Below are 27,922 nucleotides of genomic sequence, written 5' to 3' on the forward strand. Positions count from 1 at the left end.
AGCTAACCTTTTCAGACAAAGTGAGGATTGCAAAAGCTGAATAAGGGCAAGAGACTGGCATACATTAATGATGACCAGGCTGCCCATCACCTAGGGCCCTAGTCAGGGAGTCCTGGAATTCCCACACAGACATGATGGGCCTAGACCTCAAATAGATCCCTCTCTCCATTGTCACTGGTCATCTCCATCAAGAACAACATAATGGACCCCTTTGGAGGCCCCCATAGAACCTTGCCCTCAGTGTGGATTAACAATGTTAGAGAATGGTCCATGCTCTGAAGGGAGGTTGGATAACATAATTTATCTACTACCGAAGGAGGGTGGGTCCTGAAATTGGTTAACCTGGAACATTCCTACTCGTGACCACAGAATGTGAGCTCAGACCTATAGGGATGCAGAAGTTACATAGGCTCCTAAGCTGAATATGGGCCCTAGATCAAATCAATAGGGTTTACAGTCAACAGTATTTATACATCTTTCCCATAATTGGGAGCTACTCTCTTACCTGATCCAGCTTTCTAGCCCCTTTTCCAGTCATGACATCATCTTCCCAGACAATAACTTGGGTCCACCTGCATATCAGATGTCAGACTCAGGAAAAAAACTAGTATAGTCATGGTCCAGGAGGTGGCGCAGTGGCTAAGGCACTAAACTCTCAAGCATGAGGTCCTGAGTTCGATCCCCGGCAGCACATGCACCAGAGTGATGGCTAGTTCTTTCTCTCCTCCTATCTTTCTCATGAATAAATAAATAAATTATTTTAAAAAAAAACTAGTATAGTCATGGGCCCTTTGGAATATACCTAAAATAGACCTACTAGCTTTTTTCAAAACGAAGACACCAAATCTTCATCTGCAATATTCCAGATATTAGGTTCATGATTAGTCAACAATTTATTCATATATATATATATTGCCTCCAGGGTTATCGCTGGGGCTCAGTGCCGGCATTAAGACTCCACTGCTCCTGGAGGCCATTTTTCCCATTTTATTGCCCTTGTTATCCTTATTGTTGCCATTGATGTTGTTTTTGGATAAGAGAGAGAGAAATAGAGAAGGGGAGACATAGAGGGAGAAAGACAGAAACCTGCTGACCTGCTTCACCACTTGTGAAGTGACCGCCCCAGACCCCCACCTTAGGCCAGTCCTTGTATGCCTGCTTAACCTGCTGCACTAGAGCCTGACCCCCTCAAAATTGTATTTTAACTCTTTTTTCAGCCACCAGATTCTTGATACTACCATGATGTAAACCGGACTTCCCTGGGCAGACAACCCCACCAATGTGTCCTGGAGTCCCACTTCCCCAGAGCCCTGCCCCACTAGGGAAAGGGAGAGACAGTTCGGGAGTATGGATTGACCTGCCAACACCCATGTTTAGCGGGGAAGCAATTACAGAAGCCAAAACTTCCACCTTCTGCACCCCATAATGACCCTAGGTCCATACTCCCAAAGGCTTAAAGAATAGAAAAGCTATCAGGGAAGAGAATGGGATACAGAGTTCTGGTGGTGGGAATTGTGTGGAGTTGTACCCCTCTTATCCTATGGTTTTGTCGGTGTGTCCTTTTTATAAATAAAAATTTAAAATAAAAAAATAAAAATTTAAGTCTATGTTATCTTTATACATAGTATTCTGTTAAATGATTATATCATATTTTTATCACTTTTTTAAAATATAATTTTTATTTATAAAATGGAAATATTGACAAGACCATAGGATAAGAGGGGTACAACTCCACACAACGTCCACCACCAGAACTCCATATCCCATCCCATCCCCCAATAGCTTTCCTATTCTTTATCCCTCTTGTAGTATGGACCCAGAATCATTATTGGGTGCATAAGGTGGAAGGTCTGGCTTCTTTAATTGCTTCTCCACTGAACATGGGTATTGGCAGTTTGATCCATACTCCCAGCCTGTCTCTCTCTTTCCCTAGTGGGGAAGGAATCTGTGCAGACAGGACTCCAGGACACATTGGTGGGGTTGTCTTCCCAGGGAAGTCAGGTTGGCATCATGGTAGCATCTGGAACCTGGTAGCTGAAAAAGAGTTAATATATAAAGCTGGACAAATTGTTGACTAATCATGAACCTAAAGGCTGGAATATTGCAGATGAAGATTTTGGGGCCTTCATTTTGAAGATAGCTAGTAGGCCTATTTCAGTTATAATTCAAAGGGCTGATGACTATACTAGGTGTTTTTTTTTCCCTGAACCTTACCTCTGATATGCAGGTGGACCCAAGTTATTGTCTGAGAAGATGATGTCACGGCTGGAAAAAGGGCTAGAAAGCTAGATCAGGGAGGAGAGTAGCTCCCAAATATGGGAACGATGTATAAATATTGTTGACTATAATTCCCATTAATTTGATCTGGGTCCCATATTTAGTTTAGGAACCTTTGTGACCTCTGCATCCCTGTAGGTTTGAGCTTGCAATCTATGGTCACGAGTAAGAATATTCCAAGCTGCCCAATTTCAGGACCCATCTTCCTCAGGTGATCAATAGAGTATGTTATCCAGCCTCCCTTCAGAGGATGGAACATTCTCTACTGTTGTTGATCCACATTGAGGGCAGGGTCTTATGGGGGCCCACAAATCTCTAATTCTATTTAGGGTGGTTCACTTCCTAAAAAAAGTCCTAAAATCTACATATAAACCAGATCACATGAGATAGCACATATATGTACACATGCATCCATAAAATAGGGCAAAATATATACCTGAAAACAAAAGTGCACAATAGTCTTCAGTGAGTCAATAAATGAAGCAAGAAAGTAGAAAGACCTAAAAAGACACCACAATGTTCCTAATGAAATAGTTTCTACTTAGACCTACATACCCTCCTCATCTACTTCCTATTATACTTCCCTCACTCACTCCAAAGCTAACCTTATCAGTGTAAAGACTATAAAAGTTGAATAATGGCAAGAGATGGGAATACTTTAATGATGACTCTTTAGTCACTATCAGGCCCTTCCCCATCATCTGGGACCCTAGTTGGGGAGTCCTGGAATTCCCACACAGACATGATGGGCCTAGACCTCGAACAGATCCCTCTCCATTGTCACTGGTCATCTCCATCAGGAACAAATTTTTATTTTGTATCAGTGATTTAATATTGATTTATATAATTACATGTTAGCAGGGGTATAATTCCATACTGTTCCCACCACCAGAGTTCTGAATCCCCAATCCCTTTATTTTAAGCTGTAACAGTTTTCCTAAAATTGCAGATACGAGTTAACTATTATTTCTACAACTGTCTATATTTATATATAACTGTTCTTTTTTCTTTTAAAGGTCTGTCTTCTCTTCCTTTACAAGCTACATATAACCTTATCACTACATCCAAGTGTCATAGCCTTAAACTTTTATTTATTAGAAATATAGGGAGTTGGGTGGTAGCGCAGCGGTTAAGCGCAGGTGGCACAAAGCACAAGGACCGGCATAAGGGTCTCGGTTCAAGCCCCCAGCTCCCCACCTGCAGGGGAGTCGCTTCACAAGCGGTGAAGCAGGTCTGCAGGTGTCTATCTTTCTCTTTCCCTGTCTCCCCCTCCTCTCTCCATTTCTCTCTGTCCTATCCAACAACAAAGGCATCAATAACAGCAGCAATAATGACTACAACAAGGGCAAAAACAGAGGGAAAATAAATAAATAAATATTTTTTAAAAAAAAGAAATATAGCCAAAATTTTTGAGTAATTAAATAGGTCTCCAGATAGTACCTAAAATTTGGGAATCCTAATTATTTTAATTATGACTGTATGGAAAATTCTAGATAAATGTCAAAATGCACAATCAATTTCTGAATGTAAAAATATCAACTCTGTTGACTCAAAAAAAAAAAAAAACTGGGGGCTGGGTGGTAGCACAGTGGGTTAAATGTGCATGGCCTGTAAGGATGGCCCCAGATCCCCACCTGCAGGGCGGGTCGATTCAGGATCAGTAAAGCAGGTCTGCAGGTGTTTTGCTCTCCTCCTCTGTCTTCCCCTCCTCTCTTGATTTCTCTCTGTCTTACCCAACAATAGCAGCAGTGACAATAATAACAATAACAACAAGGGCAACAAAATGGGAAAAATGGCATCCAGGAGCAGTGTAGTGTATGCACTGAGCCCCAGCAATAACCCTGGAGGCAAAAAAAAAAAAAACTTTGTTTTTTGTAATAAATTAAGTTTTATTTCTTTCTTGCTTCTCTACATTTTCCAGTTTTCCATAATTAAGTACATACTTTTATGAAATAAGGGGAAATTATTTTAAAACAAAATGGGGCAGATAAATATAGCAGCAATGGCAAATAATTGGCACACAAGAGATCCCATGTTCAATCCCTAGTAGCACTAATAGCCAAAGATGAGCAGAGCTCTGGTCAAAACAATAATAATAAATATAACAAAATACAGAACAAGGGTAGTTATATCTTTCAGTCAAGAAATGTGAATCCTGAAAATTTTGAGATGACCCTGCATGTTCTACCAGAGACCTAAATCGTACTGAGAAGTTGATATCTCATACTCAAATGTGGTAGGATCTGAAATTTTAAATTCATCAGTCCTGTAGAGGAACATTCAGACTAAATATCTGAACACTTAGGATTAATGCATAATTCAGTACCTAAAGGGCTCTTTATTCAATGAGTTATCTGCAACTCCACAAACAGGGATGAGGTCAAAGAACAAAAGCTCTAGTGTGGACAAAAACCCTCGAGAAAACTCTTGGCCACTGATCAGAGATGAGAAAGGATCACAGCTTACTGACCACATCAATCATAAAGATAGTTAGATCTAGAATGTATACGAGCCAATTGCCAATTACCACTACTAAGCTGTTTATTCATGACCCTGCTCTGTTCCACTTCCTGTTTGAATTAGCTCTTCTGGAATTTGGAATTTTTTACGTATTTTAGTACATGTGAATAAAAGAACTCAGGTACAAAACTTGGAGCTTCACTATATTCTCCCACCTATATAAGTGTGCGTGTCAGTGGAGTCCAGGCTCTCTCAAACAAAAAACTTGTGTCTGTGAGGAATCTTCGGTATCCTGTGCTGCTTGATACCATGACAAAATCCTTTTAATACGTTTTCCTATTTATTCTTGTAATATCTTCAGCTAATTCAACTGGATGATGTTCAAAGACTCACTAGGAATAGAATCAAGAAAAAATGGAATGAAAGAGGAAAAGACCCCCACACACACACTAAGAATAAATCCTGTGGCCCAGGAGGTGGTGCAGCAGCTAGTGTTGAAGTTGATCCCCAGCAATGCATGTACCACACAGTATGACTGTTTCTCTCGTAAGTAAATAAAATATCAAAAAAAGAATAAATTCAATACAATATTGACAAAAATACTTGGACGGCAAGCATACAAAAAGTTATCCTCTCCTTTTCGCCAACAAAATGTTTCCACTTCTCTGAATTCAGCCATTCTGAAAATCAGATAGGATTGTGTTAGACTTGTAAATAGGTCAAAGAGATTATGTTTAGGATCCACATCGTTTTCTGGCTTGGAAAGAATAAATTTAAAAGTTCTTGAAAACTCAATTCATGACCTTAGTGGAAAGATCTGTATGAAGAACAGAAGTTGTCACCTGTAAACTGCAGAGGTCATCCTGTAAGACAGCTTTAAAAGGCTTCTTCAAGAACAGTGGGTTCCCCTCACAGTGGAGCTCCTTCAACTTCAGTTTCTGAAACTTTTCAAAACAAAACAGAAACTTGATGACACAACAAAATAAGCAACCCCTTCTGAAGCTACATAATCAAATCAAAATCAGACTGAAATTTACTTACATAGTGCTTAACTTCACATAAGAATTTTAATATCAGGATATACTCTATTTGGTACAAAAATAAGAGGTTTTAAGCCAGCATGTAAGGCAATGACCTTAGAACATACTGGCATCCTAAGAACTAGAAGGTTGAGAAAATCTTGTCCACTACCATAGTAGTGACTAGTGATTGACTGCAGGTTAGCTAACCAAATGCTGGGAAGCTTCTGCAAGTAATTTGTTTGTTAGATAACTAAGTGTGATGATAAACTATCATTCTAGTCTATACCAAATTCCAGATCTCAATGACTGTGTTAGGATCCATTTAAAATAAGGGAGGAAGGTAAGAGAAACAAGAACATCAAAATGTTCTCATTATTATCATTTTTGTGTGTGCAAAGTGAAAACAAAACAACATATAGTTTGCAAGAAAATTAAATACTCTATTAAAAAAAAACTAAATCCAACCATGAATATAAAAGTAAGGAATTCCCTCACATTAACATTATGCCTTCCTAACCAAGAACTGATGTGGCTTTCAAAACTGAATGCAGGGAATTATTACTCTAAGCCTGTTTCAGCTGTAAAATGATAAAAATAAGAACTATTTTCACTAGCTGCAGAAAATAAGAGACCAAGATAGTAATAGGATACTCCCAAGAAAGTAGTAAAGTAGAGGACCTGCAAACAGAGAGTCCTGCAGGTCCAGGTGAGACAGAAGTACTACCTGAACCTAAGAGACCAGTGCAGACTATGCTCAGGAGAACACCTAGAGAGTTCACACTTCATCAGCTGGAGAGTAGGTCTGGTGAGGAGAAGCCACAGCCCTGAGCTAGAGGCCCTGAGAAGAGGAGAGAAAAGACATCCGTGGATCCATGTGCACTGGATCCATGTAAATCCCACCTAGAGGAGCTAGGATGACCTACACAGGATGAGCCCTAGCAAGAAGGAAACCACCATCTAAACAACCCTCCCACTCCCTCACCCCTCTTGATGACACTGACCTCATTAAGTGCACTGAGAGGAGACAGACAGCCCAGTCTCAGATCAGGGTGTCCAGGGAGGAAAAAAGAACCAGGCCACACCCCTCCCCCACGGCATGTTCCCAATAGCAGTTGGGCCTCTCCATGCTCCCTCCCCCATTCTGAGGCACACAGTTATATTCAGGGTGAAATTACCAAAGAGCTGACATATTTCATAAATCATTTATGGAGCAAATAATGATTTACAAGACGGTTTTGTCACATGAATACGGTTTCTTATTGAATTGCACACAACACCTACCAACAACTGAAAGCTTCCCCACCACAACCCCTCCTCCCTTTAATCTACTGAAATAGACCAAGCTAATCTAAATTCCACCCTGTGTTACTCGTTCTTTGCTTCTTATACTCTGCCTAGGAGAGAAGTCATTCAATATTCCTCCTGCTATTCAAAACCAAAAAGTTTTAAAGTTTGATTAGCTCTTTTCAAATTTCTTTCCAGAGAATCAATGTATATTTCCATCAACAGTAGCATTCCCTGTTCTTGTATGAAAATGTTCTTTCTTGACATTTAATCATAAATGACTTTAAAAACTACAATATTCTAACTGGGGAGATAGCATAGCAGTTATTCAGAAGACTTTCATTCCCAAGGCTCTGAGGTCCCAAGCTTTAATGTCCAGCATCATCATAAGCCATAGCTGAGCAACACTCTATAAATAAATAAATCTGCAATATTCAGTTTGTTTAATTCCTTAAGCCTGTCCTCCTTGAATTAAGAACTATTTCCAGGTGTGCTGGCCAAACCATTCTTGGGAAACAAAGAAACAAAGGCCCTGGTTTGTGGTGCATTTTGATTCCATGATATAAATACAGATTATTTCAATCACTTAACAAAGAGTTGGGAAGAGATGTCCAAAAGTGGTTCTCATGAGCCAGGATGAGTTAATACTATAACACCATTCCATCTCATATTAATTGGTAAATTAAAGGTACTTCTACTATTTCAGTCAAAAAATTGATAGACAACAAAGTCTCAAAACATTAAAAATAATTGATTTTAAACATCTTTTTATGAAGTACTTTTTTATGAACCACTTTTTAATAATTTTTTATCTTGATTTATTTATTGGATAGAGACTTCCAGACATCTAGAGGGAAGGGGGTGATAGAGAGGGAGAGAGACAGAGAGACACCTGCAACACTGCTTCACCACATGTAATGCTTTCCTCCTGCAGGTGGGAACCAGGGGCTCAAATCCCGGTCTTTGTAACATATGTGCTCAACCAGGTGCACCACCAGCCAGTCCTGAATTTAAACATCTTTCTAGAGGAGCCAGAGAGATAGCTCCAAGTAGATGAGAACATCTATATAGTCCAAATTTAAGTCTTGACATGATGTGGGAACACAGTGGATGTGGGGGAAGCTCTGGTGGTATGGCTTTTCTGTTTCTTAGCCTCCTCCTCTCTGAGTTTCCCTCTCACAATGCCCAATATTTTTATCTGAATAAAAAATATATAGTCCAGGAGTGATGCAATCACACATGTAGGAGAGTCTAGCTACACACACACACACACACATATTTTAGAGATTCTGGTGGTCATCAAAAACAACTGAAAGTCCTTAATCTCATGATTCTCCCTACCTTCCGTATCTTGAGAATTAAAACCATAGTTCAGTGATTCCACCATTTTCTTCAAGTCTTTCAAATGTAGATACTACTGTAGCAAAAACAACTATAGTTTATCTGTCTCTCCTCTTTGTTCTCTTCTCATTACTGCTTTAGACCCTATTTCTGTTCTTGTTCTGAGAACCAGTAGCCAAAAGGACCTTCCACCACTGTATGGCCCACCCCCAAGAATGTGATCTCCTTACAATGTAAACTAAATCACATTATATGCTTGCTCAAAGTCATTGAATGGTTTTATTTATCTCAATCAATGAAATGTGGTTTTATTTATCTTAATCAATGAAACGTGCAGTCCTTTATAGGTTACAGAATCATATAAAAATTGATTTATAGGGAGTCAGGCAGTAGTGAATTGGGTTAAGTGCATGTGGCGCAAAGCACAAGAACCAGCATAAGGATCCCGGTTCGAGCCCCCGGCTCTCCACCTGCAGGGGAGTTGCTTCACAGGCGGTGAAGCAGATCTGCAGGTGTCTATCTTTCTCTCCCCCTCTCTGTCTTCCCCTCCTCTCTCCATTTCTCTCTGTCCTATCCAACAATGATGGCATCAACATCAACAATAACTACAATAATAAAAAATTATTTATAGGGTTCTGTTGTGATTTTTGTCCTTGTATTATCTCTTTAAATTCATCTAACACCTTCTCTCTTTCCCTCTCCTTTCTTTATTATTTTGGCTTCCATTGTCTTTATTTTTATTATTTTTTTTTTTATATTTTACTTATTTTCCTTTTTGTTGCCCTTGTTTTTATTGTTGTTGTTATTGATGTCATTATTGTTAGATAGGACAGAGGGAAATAGAGAGAGGAGAATACAGAGAGGAGGAGAGAAAGATAAGACACCTGCAGACCTACTTCACCACCTGTGAAGGGACTCCCCTGCAGGTGGGGAGCTGGGGGCTCTAACCAGGATCCTTAAGCTGGTCCTTCAACTTCACACTGTGTGGCTTAACCCACTGTGCTACTGACTGACTTCCTCTTTCATTACTTTGAATTACATGCTCTACCATACATGATAAAGGCTCTACCATACATGATAAAGGCACTTTCATATGCTACAATGTATAAGCCATTGTTTGAACAAGTTAATTACAAGTACTTCCATTTTCAAGATGGTAAAGCTAAAGACATTTATCAGCCTGTCTCTCCCATGCCAAATCCTTACAAATATTTTTTCAAACATAGTTAAGTGAATTTGGCCACTAGAAACAGGAAAAGAAATTCTCACAGGAATAGAAACATGTTGAGATGATGTACACATTAACCCAGGTTGAATAGGAAAGAAATGGAAACAAAATCTAAGGGACTCAATATAGAGTTAATACAACTCCACTGCAAGTAATGGTTTAGAGAAACAATAGGGGTGCAGGGCAGTGGTGCACCTGGTTAAGTACATGTATTACAATGAACAAGTACCTGGGTTCAAGCCCCAGCCCCTACCTGCAGGGGGAAAGTTTCAAGAGCAGTGAAGCAAAGAGAAATGGAGGCAGGAAGAGTACTGTATTATCTCAGGTACAGATTGTGAAGAAGATTGTGGCCTAAGCAACCCATTCTTATTTCTACAACCACACTTCCCAACCCTATATTTCCTCTCCCTACAGGCTGGTAGGAGCAGAGGTTTGACTAGAGGACATTAAGATCGATCGGGCCCTGAGTGGCTGGCAACAGCAGAAAGGAATGCACTAGTTGTTGGGTTGTTTCAAGCATTTCCACACTCTCACTGATCAAAGAAAGTTCTTGTAAGAACTTTTTCTTCTTTTGTAGGAACTATTTCTTCTTCCACCAAGTGGACTATAAAGAGAGCTGACTGGCAATCTTTCAGGAAATTTCAATTTTCCAAAGTGTAAAAACAAAACAAAACAAGCATAAGGAGAAGAAAAAGAAGCTGAGGAATTGGGAGACACCTTACCCAATAGAAACAGAACCTTAACCAAGAGGAAGGTTCTGGGTTCAAGCATATGAACCACATAGAAATACCACAGACTACATACAATAAAGGAACTCTATGAACAGTGGAGATCAATGCTGAAGTGTCATCTCTTTCTTCTCACTCTCTCTAGAATAAATAATTAAAAGTTGGGACTGGCGGGGGCATTAAATAGTGATATTCTGCCTGTGTGAAGTCTGGTGTTCATTCCTCAAATTACAAAAATAAATAAATAAGAGCTAGAAGATAAAAACTTAAATTAACCTGATAATTATTGATAGTTAACAACCATTAGAGACATCAATGTAAAAAGATATCCCACTGTAAACTATTGTGTACTTCTGCTTTCAGGTATATATTGTGTCCTAATTTATGGATACATGTGAATATATGCCCTATCTCATAGGACCTAGTCTATATCTAGGTTTTGAGACTTTGTTGGGAAGTCCAAGTTCTGATTTGTGTTTGGAATTTTGCTTTTCTTCTTTTTACTTATCTTTATTTTCAAAGAAGACACAGGGAAAAAAATTAAAAAGAAAAGAAAAAAAGATGAAGTAGTTTTCTAGAAATGATTTAACACACATTCCTCAAACTCTACTTACCAGTCTACAAAGATTTTGATATGGAGGCAAGAGGACATAGATTCCCACTGTACTCAGTTAAAAGACTAAACAAGACAGCTTCCCAAAGTAGGTAAAAAAAAATTTTCCAGGACTAAAAATATTTCAAGGATTGCAAGATGTCTATCTCCATATCTGCACTAATTCTAGGATTTTCTCAGAAGCTTTAAAGTTTTCCCACATAGTTGGCCCATGTGGTAAAAGTAAGAATGTAAGAGTTTTTGTTTTTTTTTTCTCAAATTGAATGCTGGTTCAGCTCATGCTTTCATCTATGGCAGTGAGAACTGATATCCTCAAGGAAGTGAAAGTTTCTTTATAGGGGAGGCAAAATCAATCTTAGAAATTATAATGGTCTGTGACCCTCAAAACTTAATCATACCTGGAAATATTAATCTATATATAGTATATCTCTGTTACAAAAGTCAATGGAGAAGGGATAGTTGTTACTAGGAAGAAAATGTCATAAAATGTTCCTGGGAGAAAAAGAGAAATACTAATGGGAAAAAAAAAGTTGAGAAATTATAGAAAGATAAAATCCCTCCAATTTTTTTCTCTTAAGCTGTTTAGAGTCTCATCATTCACTAAATTTTTTAAACATTTATTTATGTTCTTTATGTTAATATTTTATTTATTTTCCTTTTTGTTACCCTTATTATTGTTGTTGTTATTGATGTCGTTGTTGCCAGATAGGACAGAGAGAAATGGAGAAAGAAGGGGAAGACAGAAAGGGGGGGGAGAAAGACAAACACCTGCAGACCTGCTTCACTGCTTGTGAATTGACCCCCTGCAGGTGTGGAGCCAGGGGCTCGAACCAGGATCCTTACACCTGTCCTTGCACTTTGCACCATGTGCACTTAACCCACTGTGCTACCGCCCAACCCCCTGCTCTTTATGCTAAAAGAAAACTATCAATTAACACTTAAATAATTTATTTCTGTCAAGAACTTTCTAAATCAAAATAAAGTGCTAACTTTTCCCCAAGAATTTGACTCATCTTTGTTTTCAAATATAAGTTTTCAGTCTTGAAGAAGTATTTACTCCTAATTATTAATATTAAACCAACTCTACAATCATTTACATTATTATGATTTCTACCATAAAGCACACATTCAGCGTTCAAAATATTTAACTTTTCATGATTTTATCGAGTCCTTTATTATACTAAGAAAATTAATTATAGCATATTAATATACTGTTAAAGTAGCAATTATTAAACACTAATTGGGGGGACATATGCACCCCTATGCATTATTTACAATAGCCATGGAGTGGAAGCAGCCTAAATGCCCAATGACAAACAGATGACTGGATAAGTTATAGGACATATACTTTATGGACTACTACTCTGCAATCAGAAAGATAATATTGTGTCCTTTGAAACAAAATGTATGGAATTGGAGGTGATTATGCTTAGTGAAACAAGTAGAGAGGTGAAAGACAACTTCCATATGATTTCACTCATGGAATCTGGAGAACTGAAACTCGTGAACTTGCAAAAACCAGGAGTAAACAAACTGTCTCTAGGACTCTGTGTGAACTCTGGTGGTTATTGTTTTGAGGGCACAGAACTCTGACGGTGGGTGAAGTTTTCCAATCTTGCAAACCACTAGTAATCATAAATAAGAAATGGCTTAGAAAAAATAAAATAGGATAACAGCAGGTGTTATCATATATCTTCATTCTTGTCACTTTAGTGCAAAAGTGGCTGCTGGTTGTCAATCAAGTTTGGGAAATGAGAAGGAAAGACCAAAGAGCAAGAGATAAAGGAGAGCAGGGGAAACTAGACAAATCTGTCCAATTTTATCAGGAAAATATGCTTATCCATAAACCTCATTCCCAGTATTGCACCTTCTAGAAGCAGTCTTATGTGGAGATGTAAACCTATACTGAAAGACAGTTCTTGGTTGGCAGTCCTGAGCTTCCTCCAAGGAGATATAAGCCCTCTTGTTCCTTTTCTATGAGGGCAGTTAGTGCGGAACTGACCCTCCTTGTTATTCACCAAGAGACATTCAGTGGAATGTGTAATATACACCATGGCCCTAAAAAAATGGGAAAATGTGGAAATGCACCCTCATGACAACAACTTAGTAATTCAATGTTTCCTCAATATAATGAGGCTTAAGCAAAAAAAAAAAAAAAAAAAAAGATTAAGATTGGGGCCAGGTGGTGGCACACCTGGTTGAGCACACCAATTATAATGCCCATGGATCCAGGTTTGAGCCCCCAGTCCCTACCTGCAGGGGAAAGCTTTCTGAGTGGTGAAGCAGTGCTTCAGGTGTCTGTCTCTCTCCCTCTCAATCACCTACTTCCCTCTCAATTTCTGCCTGTACCATCCAGTCACATGTGATGATGAGAACTCCAACACAGAGTCTCAGACATGCAAGGTATGTACTCTACCACTAAATTACTTCCTCCACAGGAAAAGTCACTCTTTAAAATCTTTCTCATTGGGCCATCAAAATATTTTACTTGGCTACTATGCTGCTTTGTCATGGGCAGCATCCAAGTTCAAACCCAGCCCCTACCACATTGAAGTAATCTTTAATCTCTCCCTCTCTCTCTCTCTCTCTCTCTTTCTCTCTCTCAAAAAAATTTTTTTTCTCATTTTTATAAACTTCAGTTCTTCAAAGACACTGGCCATCAGTTTAAAATCATTTAAACTCCACTTTTATCACAAGGCAGCATTTTTGATTCTCTAACTTTGAACAAATAAATCTACCCTTACAAGAAGTGAGATGAGTGTTAGTTAAAATGTTGAATCACCATCTTAAAGAAAGGAGCCAAGCTTCCTTTTATCTCCTGAATTACTTTAGATACTTGGCTAGACTAATACAATTCCCAAGAGTTACTAGCAAAAAAATAAACTTTGTTTAACAACCACTATACCATGAAAACAGGATTCTTTGCAACACTTACAGAATCCAGAATCAACCTTTCACTCTGAAAAGAGCAGGTAAAGTAGCAGAAAAGCAAAACTCAGATTGTTTAATTTGGTTAAGCAAAGAAGAGCAGCTATAGCCCTTAAACTGAACTCTCAGTTTCTGAACCAGTAGTTTAACAAAATCCTCTTTGCTTACAGGATAATATTCTTAATGAGTTTTTTCTAAACTTTGTAGTCTTCAAAAGGTCTATCATTTATGAAATTTTAGAATTAGAATGGCCTGAGAAGGAATACCATATAATTCAACACCCTTCTCCTTGCACACCCCCATATACAAGAAATAGCAGAAAAATATGATCTCATTCTCATAAAAAGCAGTGACAGGCAAACCATTTAGTCAGGTTTTGGAACTCACTAAATCTATATTAGCTAGACTTACATCACTTACATAAAAAAACACAGAGCCCACAAGGGGTTTTCATTATGCGAGCATTGGCTTGGGTCCTGTTTATTTTAAAGGTCACTAGATGTTATTTTAAATGTATATCTCCTAATAAACTGAACCATTGAGAGCAGCACTGACAACCAAAGAAAAATATACTATTTTCAAACTAAGGTCAAATTCTAGAGAGGCATTTAATGAGCTTTATGATAGGGTATAGTCTTCTTAATATATAATAGAGACAGAAAATAAACCATAGCTATGAGAACAGGAACAAAGTGGATTTCTGAGGTTGCTATTCATAAAGAAAGGAAGGTAAAAAGGAATGAGGGTCACAACTGGAATTTCTCATGAATTTGAGCAAAGTAAATACATTAAACTTAATCTCTAGATTGTGGCCATTTCCAGATATAACCTTGACCACAGGTTTTTGGACACATTGCTGCATATCATTTTTTTGCATATGATTTTTAAGCTACTTTCTAATCATCTTATGAAAGAATTTCTAAAGTTTTGATAGAAGATTTAATATAAGGCAAACAAAACAATTTCATGTTTCCCATGAAGCTACATTTCCACAGTTGTGTGCACTTTTGACCACTTAAGGACTTTTTTTTTAAATCATGGCTACGTTGAAATTTGAAATAACCATTCAAGTGTTCAGTCAATTTCACATAAACATTTCTCTTATTCCAAAATGAACTGTCCTCTTTAGGTGTGCTTCTGTGTATGTGCACATACTTGTGTGTAATTGTTCTACATAGAAATTTTATTGAAGATACTTGAGTTCATTTGATGCTTATGAGAGTCACTGAAAAATAATAACTGGGGCCAGAAATATAGCTCAACAGTAGAGTACAAGAACTGAATGTCTGAGGCCACAGTGGTCTTGGATTCATTATCCAATACTACCAAAACATGCCAGAACTGAACAGTGCTCTGGCCCCCCTCTCATAAAAATACATCTGTAAAATTATGGTATATACACAAAATAAAATACTACTGTTAAAAATTATGAAGTCGTGGGAGGGTGAGGGAGGTTGGTGGTAGTGCACTGGGTTAAGCACACACCGTGTGAAGCCAAGGACCTATATGCAAGGATGGTTCAAGTCCCAGCTCCCCAGGTTGCAAGCAGCAAAGGTCTGCAGATGTCTCTCTTTCTCTCCTCCTGTCTTCCCCTCCACTCTCAATTTCTCTTTGCCCTATCCAACAACAACAATAACAGCAACAATGGAAAAAAGATGGCCGCCAGGAGCAGAGGATTCCTGGTGCATGCACTCAGCCCTAGTCATAACCCTGGAAGCAAAAAAAAAAAAAATAGACAAAGTTATCTCCTTTGTTTCATCTTAGATGTTAAGTGAGGTAAGCCAGAAAATGAAGGTTAAATACTAGATGATCTTACTCATAGGCTGAACTTAAGAAACAGAGTCAGGAAGCAAAATATGAAATAAAATTTGGACTGGGTTTGGTGTAATGCACCAAAGCAAAGGACTCTGGGAAAAAAGGAAAAGGAATGGGATGGGGCAGGGAGGAGAGGGGCTCTGGGGTCCTGATTCATGATGGTGGAAAAGGACCTAAATAGAGGGGAAAAGTGTTTTGCAGATAAACTATTAACTCTGTAATAAAGTATGTAAAAATAAATAAATGACTTGTTTTACTTGATATTGCATTGAACACAAAGACAAAGTAAAAAGGTATTGGGAGCATTTTTGAAGGACTTAAGTCTTTTTTTTAACTTTTTAAAAATACTTATTTATTTTCTCTTTTGTTGCCCTTGCTTTTTTATCGTTGTTGTAGTTATTATTGTTATTGTTATTGATGTCGTCGTTGTCAGGACAGAAAGAAATGGGGAGAGGAGGGGAAGACAGAGAGGGAGAAAAAGACAGACACCTGCAGACCTGCTTCACCACTTGTGAAGTGACTCCCCTGCAGGTGGGGAGCGGGGGTCCTTGTGCTTTGAGCCACATGCGCTTAACCGGCTGCGCTACTGCCCGACTCCCAAAGTTCTTAAGTCTTATGAGTAGATAAATATAAGGCCAAGAATGACAACAAGTTATCAGTCTATATTATACACTACTGTCAAGCAAGTGTGACTAAAGAGTCCGAATATGAGAGTTTAGTAACAAGGCGTACAATTTTCAGAGGAATCAGCCTGACAGAAACCCAATGAGCCAAGAGAAAAGAAAAAGGATGAAACAGAAAAAGCAAGCAATAAAAAGTTAAGGTCCAAGGGAAAGGGGCCTCCTTCAGAGATTGTTGGTTCTGTTTTACTGCTTGACCAAGGTGGGCTGGAATAATATGAATGGATCTGCAGAAGAAAGCAACATAGAATTGTTATGCAAGAAAAGAACATTTAGGGAATAGGAAGTTGAGTATGCTACACAGAGTCTATACTCCTTTATAAACTCATGTGTGTCAGATAGTATTTACCCTACTAATTGCACAGTAGAATAATTCTAGTGCATTCATGGATTTGTTGCCTCCAAAGGTGTCCTTGCACTAGATAGACTGGCAAGTGGCTTAGCCACCCTGAATTGAAAAATATATTTGCTCCATTTATTTATTTATTTTACCAGAGCAGTACTCAACTCTGGTTTATAGTGGTGCCAGGGGCTGAACCTGGAAATTCTGGAGTCTCAGGCATGAAAGTTTATATACACTTATGCTACCCATCCAGCCCTCATTCATTCCATCCATATTTGTTGAGCACCAACAGTCAATTTCCCAACAAAGTAATTGTTATTTTTTCCAGGATTAATTGTAATAGTGGTTTACATGATGATAAGACTACATAATATAGTTCCACACTGAAGTTCTGTCCCTTGATCTTCCCAACTATAACCACCAGAGCTCTCACAAAGTCTTAGAGAAAAGTATGATAGAATTGTTATTAATATCTCCAATTTGCTCAGGAAATAAAAGAGACATAGAATAAATGAATTACGTGCTTAAGGTCACACAAGGCTAAGCCAGCCTTGTTCAGTTTTTGCTTGGGAATAGTGGAATCAAGTCTTCTCTTTGCCATTCAGATGATTTCTGCTTCTGGGAAAATTGCTTAAATTTTTTTCTTTCTGTATTTATCATTCTATAAAAGGGTAGTGTGCTTGAACTATTCTCATATTTAATTTACAATAATTGAAGAATTCTTGAAAGGATAAATGGGGGTATTGATAAAGTAGAATAAATACTATAAATATTATCTCCCCATAAATAGTCTAAACATGATTTTTCTCTAAACAATAGCATTGCATGAGAACTTTCTCACATTCATTTTTTCTTATAAAAACACTCTATACCCACAAACTTGAGGAATATACAAATGCTTAGGATTCTTAACTCTGACACAGAGTCAACAGAGTCAAATGAATTTTGAATATAAACTATTTGAAACTAAAAGGAAAGAATAACTATGATAATGTAATAATAACTGATTTAAAGGTTTTTTGTTGTTGTTGTTTGATTTTTACCATATCATTTTTTTAATTATCACCATGGCTTCGCTGCTTGGAGTCAACTTTGTTAGAGAGTGAGAGAAAGAGAGATTTCTTCTATATCAAATTAAAAGGCTTCTGCAAGCAAAAGAAACCACCACCCAAAGAGACCCTTTACACAATGGGAGAAGACTTTTACATGCCATACATCAGACAAAAGGCTAATAACCAACATACATAAAAAGCTCACTAAACTCAGCAACAAGAAAACAAATGACCCCATCCAAAAATGGGAAGAGGACATAAACAGAATATTCACTATAGAAGAGATACAAAAGGCCAGCAAACATATGAGAAAATGCTCCCAGTCACTGATTGTCAGAGAAATGCAGATAAAGATAACAATGAGATACCATTTCATTCCTGTAAGAATGTCATACATCAGAAAAGGTAGCAAAAACAAATGCTGGAGAGGTTATATGACAAAGGAACCTTCCTGTACTGCTGATGGGAATGTAAATTGATCCAACCCCTGTGGAGAGCAGTCTGGAGAACTCTCAAAAGGCTAGAAGTGGACCTACCTTGCAATTTCTCTCCTGAGGATATATCCTTAGGAACCAAACACACTCATCCAAAGAGATTTATGTATACCTATGTTCATAGCAGCACAATTTGTAATAGCCAAAATGAAGTGACCCAAGTACCCAACAACACATGAGTGGCTGATAAATTGTGGTATATATACACAATGGAATGCTATTCAGCTATTAAAAATGGCTAATTCACCTCATCTTGGATGGAGCTTGAAGGAATCATGTTAAGTGAGATAAGCTAGAAAGAGAAAGATGAATATTGGGTCATCTCACTTATAGACAGAAGTTGAGAAATAAGAACAGAAGGGAAAACACAAAGCAGTACTTGAACTGGAGTCGGTGTGTTGCACCCAAGTAAAAGACTCTGGGGTTGGGGGAAGGGTTCAGGGCCTTGAACATGATGACAGAGGAGAACATAGAGGTTGTTAGATTGTTCTGTGTAATACTGAGAAACTACGACATGTACAAACTACTGTATTTTACTGTTGACCATAAACCATGAATTCCCCCCAATAAAGAGAGAGAGAACAGCAATGAAGCTTTCTTCACTATGACAGGGTTTGGGTTTGAACCAGAATCCTATACATGACAGAGCAAGTATATTATCCACATGAGCTATCTTGCTAGCACAAGACACAATTTTTCGATGTCTATTCTCAGCAAAACACTCTCTCATAAGTTACTATATACATCCATCCTCCTGTTACATGAAAGGATTTAACAGACAGAAAAAAAGAAAAAGTATTACAGAAAGAGTGTTCTATCTCAAAAGAAGTGAATGTACATGGAATACTACTCCACAATTTAAAAAGGTGAGTATCATGTCCTTTGGGACAAAATGGTTCGAGTTGGAAGTTATTATGCTTAGTGAAGTAAGTAAAGAGGTAAAAGACAACTATCAGGTGATTTCATTCATATGTAGATCTAAAGAACTGAATTACATGAACTTGCGAAAAGAAAAGAAAAGAAAAGAAAAGAAAAGAAAAGAAAAGAAAAGAAAAGAAAAGAAAAGAAAAGAAACAAGTAGCCAAACTGTCTCTAAGACTTTGTGAGAACTGCAGAAGTTATAGTTGGGAGCATGAGGCACAGAATCTTGGTGGACAGCTCACTTGGATGGTGTACTTACTTTGTCAGGGTCATGACCTCACAACTATGAGGGAAGCTTATATGCTGTAGTATCTATCTCGCTGTCTTTCTAAATGAAAAAGTCAGTCTGGAATAGTGAAACCTCAGTGAAAACCTAAAAAAAAGTAAAAGTAAATAAACAAAAAAATAAAATAAATAAATAAAAGACAACCTCCAACTACACAAGCATTTCTTTTTTTGTCTTTTTTTATTTCTTTATAGGGGGGAGTTAATGGTTTATAGTTGACAGTAATTTCAGTAGTTTGTACATGTATAACATTTCTACATAAGAATACAACCCCCACTAGGTCCTCCTCTGCCATCATGAACCCTCCCCTACCCCAGAGTCTTACTTTGGTGTAGTCCACCAACTCCAGTACAAGCCTTTCTTTTGTTCACATACCAAAAATCCCAACTTCTTTGCAAAGTATTTTTTATAGTAGACAAGAATTCTGTTGTTCAAGGAATGTTCTTGAGTATTTAGTCAAAAACACAAGGAAATTCTCAAAGCCCAAACTCTCAGTGAAGGTTTTTTTTTAAGTATCTTTTATTTGAGCAGCATAATAGGGACTATGCTAGCCTGTCATTCCTAAAACAAAGAGCAGATTTCTCAGTACTTTTTGCTGTCGGAGGTAGTCCTCTAATACACAAGTACTATCATAAGTGCAAGTGTAAATCCAAGAGCTCCCACTAGTCTACAGTGTTTTGTCCAAGCATGGTTGAAGGACTTGCAGCCTCAGTATCACACAAAAACTTCACAGAAGTGCAAATTCTTGGGCTTAGTGATCTCCTGAGTCAAAAACTCTGGGTGAAGGGCTTAACTCTGGTGCTTTTTTTAAAAAAAAAATTTTTACTAATATTAGTGATTTAATAATGATCGACAAGATTTGGGGATAAGAGGGGCACAATTCCATATAGTTCCCACCACCAGAGTTCCGTATCCAATCCCCTCCCTTTGGAAGCTTCCCTATTCTTTATCCCTCTGGCAGTATAGACCAAAGATCTTTATGGTGTGCAGAAGGTGGGAGGTCTGCCTTCAGTAAATGTTTCTCCACTAGACATGGGTGTTGACAGGTCAATCTATACCCCCAGCCTGCTTCTTTTTTCTTTTCGCCCCCAGGGTTATTGCTGGGGGCACAGTGCCTGCACCGTGAATCCACTGATCCTGGAGGCTATTTTTTCCCTTTTGTTGCCCTTGTTTTATCATTGTTGTGGTTATTGCTGTCATTGTTGTTGGATAGGAAAGAGAGAAATCGAGAGAGGAGGGGAAAACGGTGAGGGGGGGGAGAAAGACAGACACCTGCATATCTGCTTCACTGTCTGTGAAGTGACCCCCTTGCAGGTGGGGAGCTGGAGACTTGAACTGGGATCCTTGCACCAGCCCTTGGACTTTGTGCCATGTGCGATGGTCTACAGCCTGATCCACCCCCTCTCTCAGCCTGTTTCTATCTTTCTCTAGTGGGGTATGGGTCTGGGGAGGTAGGGTTCTAGGACACATTGGTGAGGTTATCTGCCTAGGGAAGTCAGGTTGTCATCATGGTAGCATCTGCAACTTGATGTCTGAAAAACATTAAGATAAAAAAATCAGAACACTTTGTTTAATAATCAGGGTTATAATGTCATCCAGAAAGTCCTAATATACACAAGTTGAAGGCTGTTTCAAATCACTTTTCTGGAGTCTCAATATCCTCAGGATTGAGCTAAAAGGGCACCAAATCTGTTTTCTTCAAAAAATTACTCACTATTAAATATATTAAATTAAAACCAAATTGTTTTGCAAATCTATAAATTACCAGATAATTGCAAAACACTGTTTCAAAGAAGTAATTTTAATGCATCTAAATCTAAAAAGTAGTGATCAAAGTCTGAATAGCAGACAGATGGCTAATTGATGATTTTGATCAACAATGTTACTGAAATAGGAATTTTCCTGTTAGGTCTGAAAATGCTTTCTATGTGCTATAAGCTCTACATCAAAGAAATGGCATGATGCATCCTCATGATGATCAATAAGACTTTTTTCTCAGGTCAACAAAGTAGCTCACCTGGATAGTGTGTCAGCTTTCCCATCTGCAATATACAAATTCAAATTTGGTCACCACATATCAGAAGGATCTCTCTCTCTTTCTCCCTCTCTCCCCCCCACCCCTTTACCTTCTTCCCCCCCCATTCCTCCTCCCTTCTCTCTCTATTCCTATATATAAGAAAGCCAGACTGAAGAAGCAAAGAGCCCAGCAATGACAGGAAATTCAAAGATGAGGGAGAGGAATAGTTCAGAAAGACTGAAGCAACTCTCTGTGAAATTGCAGACTCCAACAAAAGATCGAATATAAGAGTGATAGGTATATCTGAGGAGGAGGGCAAGGCCAAAGGTCCAGAGTCCATTTTCAGAGCAATTTTAGCTGAGAACTTCCCTCACTTAGGAAACCATCAGAACATTCTCATTCAAGAGGCAGAACGATCATGCTACCATGATGCCAACCTGACTCCCCCAGACAGATGACCTCACCTTGTGCCCTGGAACCCAACTCTCCAGAGCCCTACCCCTGTAGGGGAAGATAAAGACAGGCTGGGAGTTTGGATCAACTTGTAAATGCCCATGTCCATCGGAGAAGCAATTACAAAAACCCATAATGGCCCTGGGTCCATGTTCCCAGATAAATAAAGAACAGGAGAACTACCAATGGAAGGGATGGGATATGGAACTCTGGTAGTAAGAAATGTGTGGAATTTCACCCCTCTTATTCTATGGCTTTGTCGATATTTTCTATTCTTTATTTTATAAATAAATTTTATTAAAAAAAACTATTTTCTTGCTGCTGAAAATACTGAGTCATTACTACGTCAGTATTCTAGAATTAGAGTTTGGTAACCCTTTTCTCCCAGAAAAGGGACATATATTTATAGCTGCACTATAACATCTAATCCAAAATCTATCTGCAGTAAATAAAAACAATACAAATGGAAAAAATACAAGTGTCCAATGACATAAGTGGTTAAGGAAGTTGTGGAATATATACACAATGGACACTACTCAGCTAGCTGAAAGGGTCAATGAAATCTCTTTTCCTACACCATGGATAGAACGGAAAGCAACACAGTTAAGTAAAGGAAAATGGTAAATATGAGATAATCTCATTCACAGCTGGAATGTGAGAAATAAAGCAGAGAAAGATACAGGATGAAACATTAATAAACTGGTCTCTGAGACCATAAGGAGAGAGGTCAGAGAGGGCTGAAAGGGGGCTGGTAGACTGATGCCTTTTATCTTGGATGGAGGGAGATGGCAATTTGGTGGTGGGTGGTGGGTGTTGACACCTACCTTAGGAAAATGTCAAACTGCAACTATGTAATAGTGCTTGATCAAAATTGTATGTGAAGAATGATTTTGTAAAAGATAGTTTTAGAAAAGAAAAATTCAGGAGCCGGGTGGTGGGACACCTGGTTGAGTGCATATATTACAATGCGCAAGGACCCAGGTTCAAGCCCCCGGACCCCACCTGCAGGGGGAAAGCTTTGCAAGTGGTGAGGCAGTGCTGCAGATGTCTCTCTGTCTCTCTCCCTCTCTATCACCCACTTCCCTCTTGATTTCTGGCTGTCTCTATCCAATAAATAAATATTAAAAAAAAAAATTTTAAAGGAAAATTCCAACACCAGTTATACCAGAAATAAACTCCGAAGGTATATGAAATCAACCACTTACAGAAACACAAATTTTCCACAGTTCTACTACTTATATAAGGTATTTATAGTAGTGAGAATCTTGCAAATATAAAACACAGCAGTGGTTGTCAGGGGTTAATGGAAAGGGGAAAAGGAGAGTTTGGGTTCAGTGCATGAAAATATTTCAGTTGGAAAAAAATGAAAAAGTTCTGAAATAGATGTTGCTGACTACTGTGCAGTAATGTGTCTATAGTTTCCAGAACTGTGCACAACAAAAATAGCTAAAAGTGTTAAATTTTATATATATTTTATCATAAAAGCTGTGTTTGTTCTAAAATAGACATTAGGATATATATATATATATATATATGATATATATAAGATATATATATATATATATATATCTTAGTCATTTTCAGTGTAAAAAAATGCATTGGTAGTAAAAAGGATGAAACCTCAGTCTGGAATTGGTCAATCAGGAAAAATAAAAAATTCAAGAACTCTTTTTAATGTCCTTTGAAGTGCTGAATTTCTAATTATCATACATGTGACAACATGCTTGCTCAGATATAAAACTACAAAATGAACAGCCCCACTTCTTTTCCAACTTTCTCAGTTCTTTGAAATAAAGTCAAAATTCATTCATTTCAAACTTGGGGTAGAGGAAGCACATTTTTCATAGTTTATAGTTTAAAATGACTAGTGGAAGCATTACCATTGGAATAGTACAAGGCAGAAAAGCTATGAACTGGCCAGTAGTATTTTTGCAGAGACTGAGGTGACCAAAAGCAGTGTGTAATAGCAAAAAAAAAAAAAAAAAAACTATATCTTAGAATATTTACAATTGCAATCAGAATTCACTCAACTCAAGTACGTTTGGTAGAAACAAAACACAAAGAAATGGTAGAGAACAGGTTTTGAAATTCTAGAATAAGACAAATACTTAAGTCATTTGTATATTCCAATTAGTACAGGTTTCACTGGGTGTCCGTTATTTCTAACTGCAGTAGTGTAAACATTTTTTTTTTCAATTATGATAATAGTTAACTCTACTTACTCCTGGTGGAAATATCTGAATTTTATTTCCAGCGATGTCTAGGATTCTTAAGTTAGCAAGATCACAAAGTTCCTGTGTCAGAAAATAAAAGAAAGGTTTTTAAAAGTCTGCTATGTAACAACAAAAACATCTGCTATGGATATAGAAAAGTAAAACTAGACCACCAATTAATACCATACATCAAAATCAAAAAAAAATATCAAAGATGTGGATATTAGACCAGAAGCTCTTAATTATATAGAGGAAAACATCAACGAAACATTGCAAGACCTTTACATCAAAGATTTATTTGGAGACTCAACCCCATGAGCATGGGCAGTGAAAACAAGAGTAAATAAATGACACTACTTCGAAACAAAAAGTTTCTACACATTGAAAGCAAACTACAGAAAGGTAACCAGGCAAGTCAGTAGATGAGAGAAGATATTTGTACAGCACACATCTAACAACAACTAATATCAACATCTATTAAAAAAAAAAACTGGTATAACTTAACAAAAGAAAAAAATAACCCAATAAAAATATGGGCCAAAAAAACTGAATAGGCAGTTTTCTAAAGCACATATACAGAAGTGCTTCACTTCATTTATCATTAAGAAATGCAAATTAAAACAGCAGAGATTGCACTTTGCATCTATGAGAATAGCCTGCAAAAACAAAGCAGGAAATAATAAGTGTCAGCAAGGTTGTGGAGAAAACGGAGTTCTACTACACTGCTGGTGAGAATGTAAACTGGTGCAGCCCTTTTGGAAGACTATATGGAGAGTCTTTAAACAAACAAAACTTCAGTTACCTTATGATCCAGCAATACCACTCTTTGACATTTATCCAAAGGACATGCAAACACTAGTTCAAAGGGACATATGTTTATAACTGCATTATTCACAATAGCCAAAGAATGGAAGCAGCCAAAATGGCCGTGGGGTAGATAGCAGAATGGTTATGCAAAAGACTCTCATGCCTGAGGCTCCAAAGTCCCAGGTTCAGTCCCCTGCACCACAGTAAAATAATGGTAACTAAGACATAGTCTACTTCCAGATTCAACTCTTAACATCTGAAACACGCTATATAACTGAAAATTCCTCAATCTCTTTATACTTCAATTCCATTTGTAAAATTCAGAGATGAAGCCTCCACATTAATCTGGGTGTTAAATGAATTACTAATGAGAAAATACTTATGAAAAGGCTGATATACTTAGTGAGCACTCAGTAGTCATCACTAACCTTGAATCTCTTAGGTAGCACATATAATACTAGACAGCTGTATCCATCAATAATTTCATCAACAATTCCATGGGCATTTATTTCGCATATATGTTTTTGTTACGCACTGTGCTAATATACCCCTCTCATTATAAAATAAATTAAGATGTGTTACTATCTTTACATGCCCAGTGTAATTATATGTGACTATAGTAACAACTCTGTTATGGTGCACCTGAGTTCATATATTTTTGCTAGAAAGCAAAAGTCATAAGGAATGTTTTTGCATGTACTTAATTTATTAAATTTAGTAGTTATTGAGTCATTGCACAGTCATACTATGACTGAGAATTTGAAATAAGAAATGGTACATGGAAAGTCTCATCCTCCCAACATGTAGCACGTTTAAACTTGATTGATGTGAATTTTGATAATTTCACAATATTTTAAAAATTTTTAACAAGAATTAGTTTATTTTCTCAGGGGGGCATTTTTGGGATTTCCCCACTCTGGGCTGACTTTTTAGACAAAGAGAGAGAAAGGAAGAAAGAAAGAAAGGAAGGAATGAAAAAAAGAAACCACAATACTAAAGCTGTTTCCTCCAATAAAGTGGGTTCAAACCTAGGTCAAGGTACACTACCCAAGGAAGCTATTGTGCTGGACCAAGGGTTACAATTTTACATTTCCAGCAAGTCTTCAAATTTCCAATATATTACCCCATTAAATAACATATATATGCATCTCTCTTCATTCTTCAAAAGCAAAAGCCCCATCAAAATTTTGCTGGGAAAAATGCTTATGTTTCTTAGGAAATAAGTAACTCAATGAAAGAGATTTTAGCCTTTTGGTTTACAAATGAAATCTTCAGTTTAATCAGAAATCAATCCCTTCATTTTCTTGGGATAAAGAGCTCTGAAAATGCCCAGCAGAAATAATATTCATCTCTTCATTTAATTTTCTTCTTTCTTTGTTAATTTCCTGTATAGTTGACCTGTATATTTGAGAGTGGAGTGTTAAAGTGTCCTACTATTATTGTATTGCCATTGGTGTATTTTATCAGCTTTTTCAGTAGTAGAGTATTTTGAAGACACAGGGAGATGAGAAATAGTATTCAGATGTCAACAACTATAGTGAAAAACATTAAGTCTACAATAAAGTGATTTGGGGGAAAAAAAACCAATCCCTATTTCAGGTTTAACCATCTAGCCTCTCAGTGATTGGCTTACCTACTCATCCAAGTACATGAAATGCATTGTCATCTATCCAGGGAAGCTATTTTACTAGCCCAAAAACTGGACTTTTAAATTTCCTGCAGATTACCTGGCACTTGAAATAACATTATAGCCAGAACCATCTTCCCAGACAATATTCCCAGCCCATCTGCATGCTAGCTGTCAGGCTCAGGAAAAAATTAGCAGTCATGGGCCCTTTGGGATATACCTCAAACAGACTTCTTCTCTCAATATGAAGACCTTTTTTTTATTCCTCCAGGGTTATCGCTTGGGCTTGGTGCCTGCGCTACCAGTCCACTGCCCCTGGAGACCATTTTTTCCCATTTTGTTGCCTTCGTTGTAGTTATTATTATTATAGCTGTTGTTGTTGTTGGATAGGACAGAAAGAAATGGAGAGAGGAGGGGAAGACAGAGAGGAGGAGAGAAAGATATCTGCAGACCTTTTTGTTCGCTTGCAAAGCAACCCCTCTGCAGGTGGGGAACTGGGGCTTGAACTTGGATCCTTATGCCGGTCCCTGCACTTTGCGCCATGGGTGCTTAACCTGCTGCGTTACCCACCCAGCCCACGAAGACTCAAATTTTATCTACTATACTCTTAACTTTAGGCTCCTGATTACTAAAAATATTGTTCTGCTTTATATTTTAATGCTTTCAGTGATCAATTTGCAGGTGCTACCATGAAACCAAACTGACTTCTCTGGGCAGATTACCTCACCAATGTGTCTTGGAACCCCACTTTCCCAGAGCCATACTCCACTAGGGAAAGATAGAAACAAGCTGGGAGTATGGATTGACCTGTCAACACCCATGTCCAGTGGAGAAGCAAATACAGAAGCTAGACCTTCCACCTTCTGCTCCCCATAAAGACCTTTGGTCCACAATCCCAGAGGAATTAAGAATAGTAAAACTTCCAAGGGAAGGGAGGAGAAATAGAACTCTGGTGATAAAAATTGTATGGAACTGTACCCCTCTTATCCCACAATCTTGTCAATCATTATTAAATTACTAATGAAAAATTAGAAAGAAAAAAAACTCTATCCTGGCTTATGGTAAAGTGTGCATTCTACCAGATGAGCCATCCTCCAGGCCCCCCAGTATCAGTCTCTACACACACACACACACACACACACACACACACACACACACACTCACACACACACCTTCACTGTGACCTAGATGTGTTAACTTTCAAGTCTTGAAAACTGATAGACTGGGAGTAAACAGTGGCACATCTCGTAGAGCTTACATGTTACAATTCACAAGGACCCAGGTTCAAGCCCCCAGTTCCCACATACAAGGAAAAGTTTCATGAGGTGTAAAG

At 37.9% G+C, this 27,922-nt stretch overlaps 1 protein-coding gene across 2 annotated transcripts in view; it reads right to left on the reverse strand.

Moving 5' to 3' along the window:
- LRRC69 (leucine rich repeat containing 69) overlaps window positions 1-27,922 on the reverse strand; it is a 100,406-nt gene that overhangs the window by 44,004 nt on the left and 28,480 nt on the right. For both annotated transcript variants that reach the window (XM_060199138.1, XM_007517371.2), the window contains exons 5-6: window positions 24,165-24,236; window positions 5,580-5,681 (exon numbers count right to left, since the gene is read on the reverse strand). In XM_060199138.1, coding sequence (XP_060055121.1) covers window positions 5,580-5,681; window positions 24,165-24,236 — 174 coding nt within the window. The remainder of the gene's footprint in view (window positions 1-5,579; window positions 5,682-24,164; window positions 24,237-27,922) is intronic.

This window comes from Erinaceus europaeus, chromosome 1 (assembly GCF_950295315.1).
Source record: "Erinaceus europaeus chromosome 1, mEriEur2.1, whole genome shotgun sequence".
NCBI lineage: Eukaryota > Metazoa > Chordata > Mammalia > Eulipotyphla > Erinaceidae > Erinaceus > Erinaceus europaeus.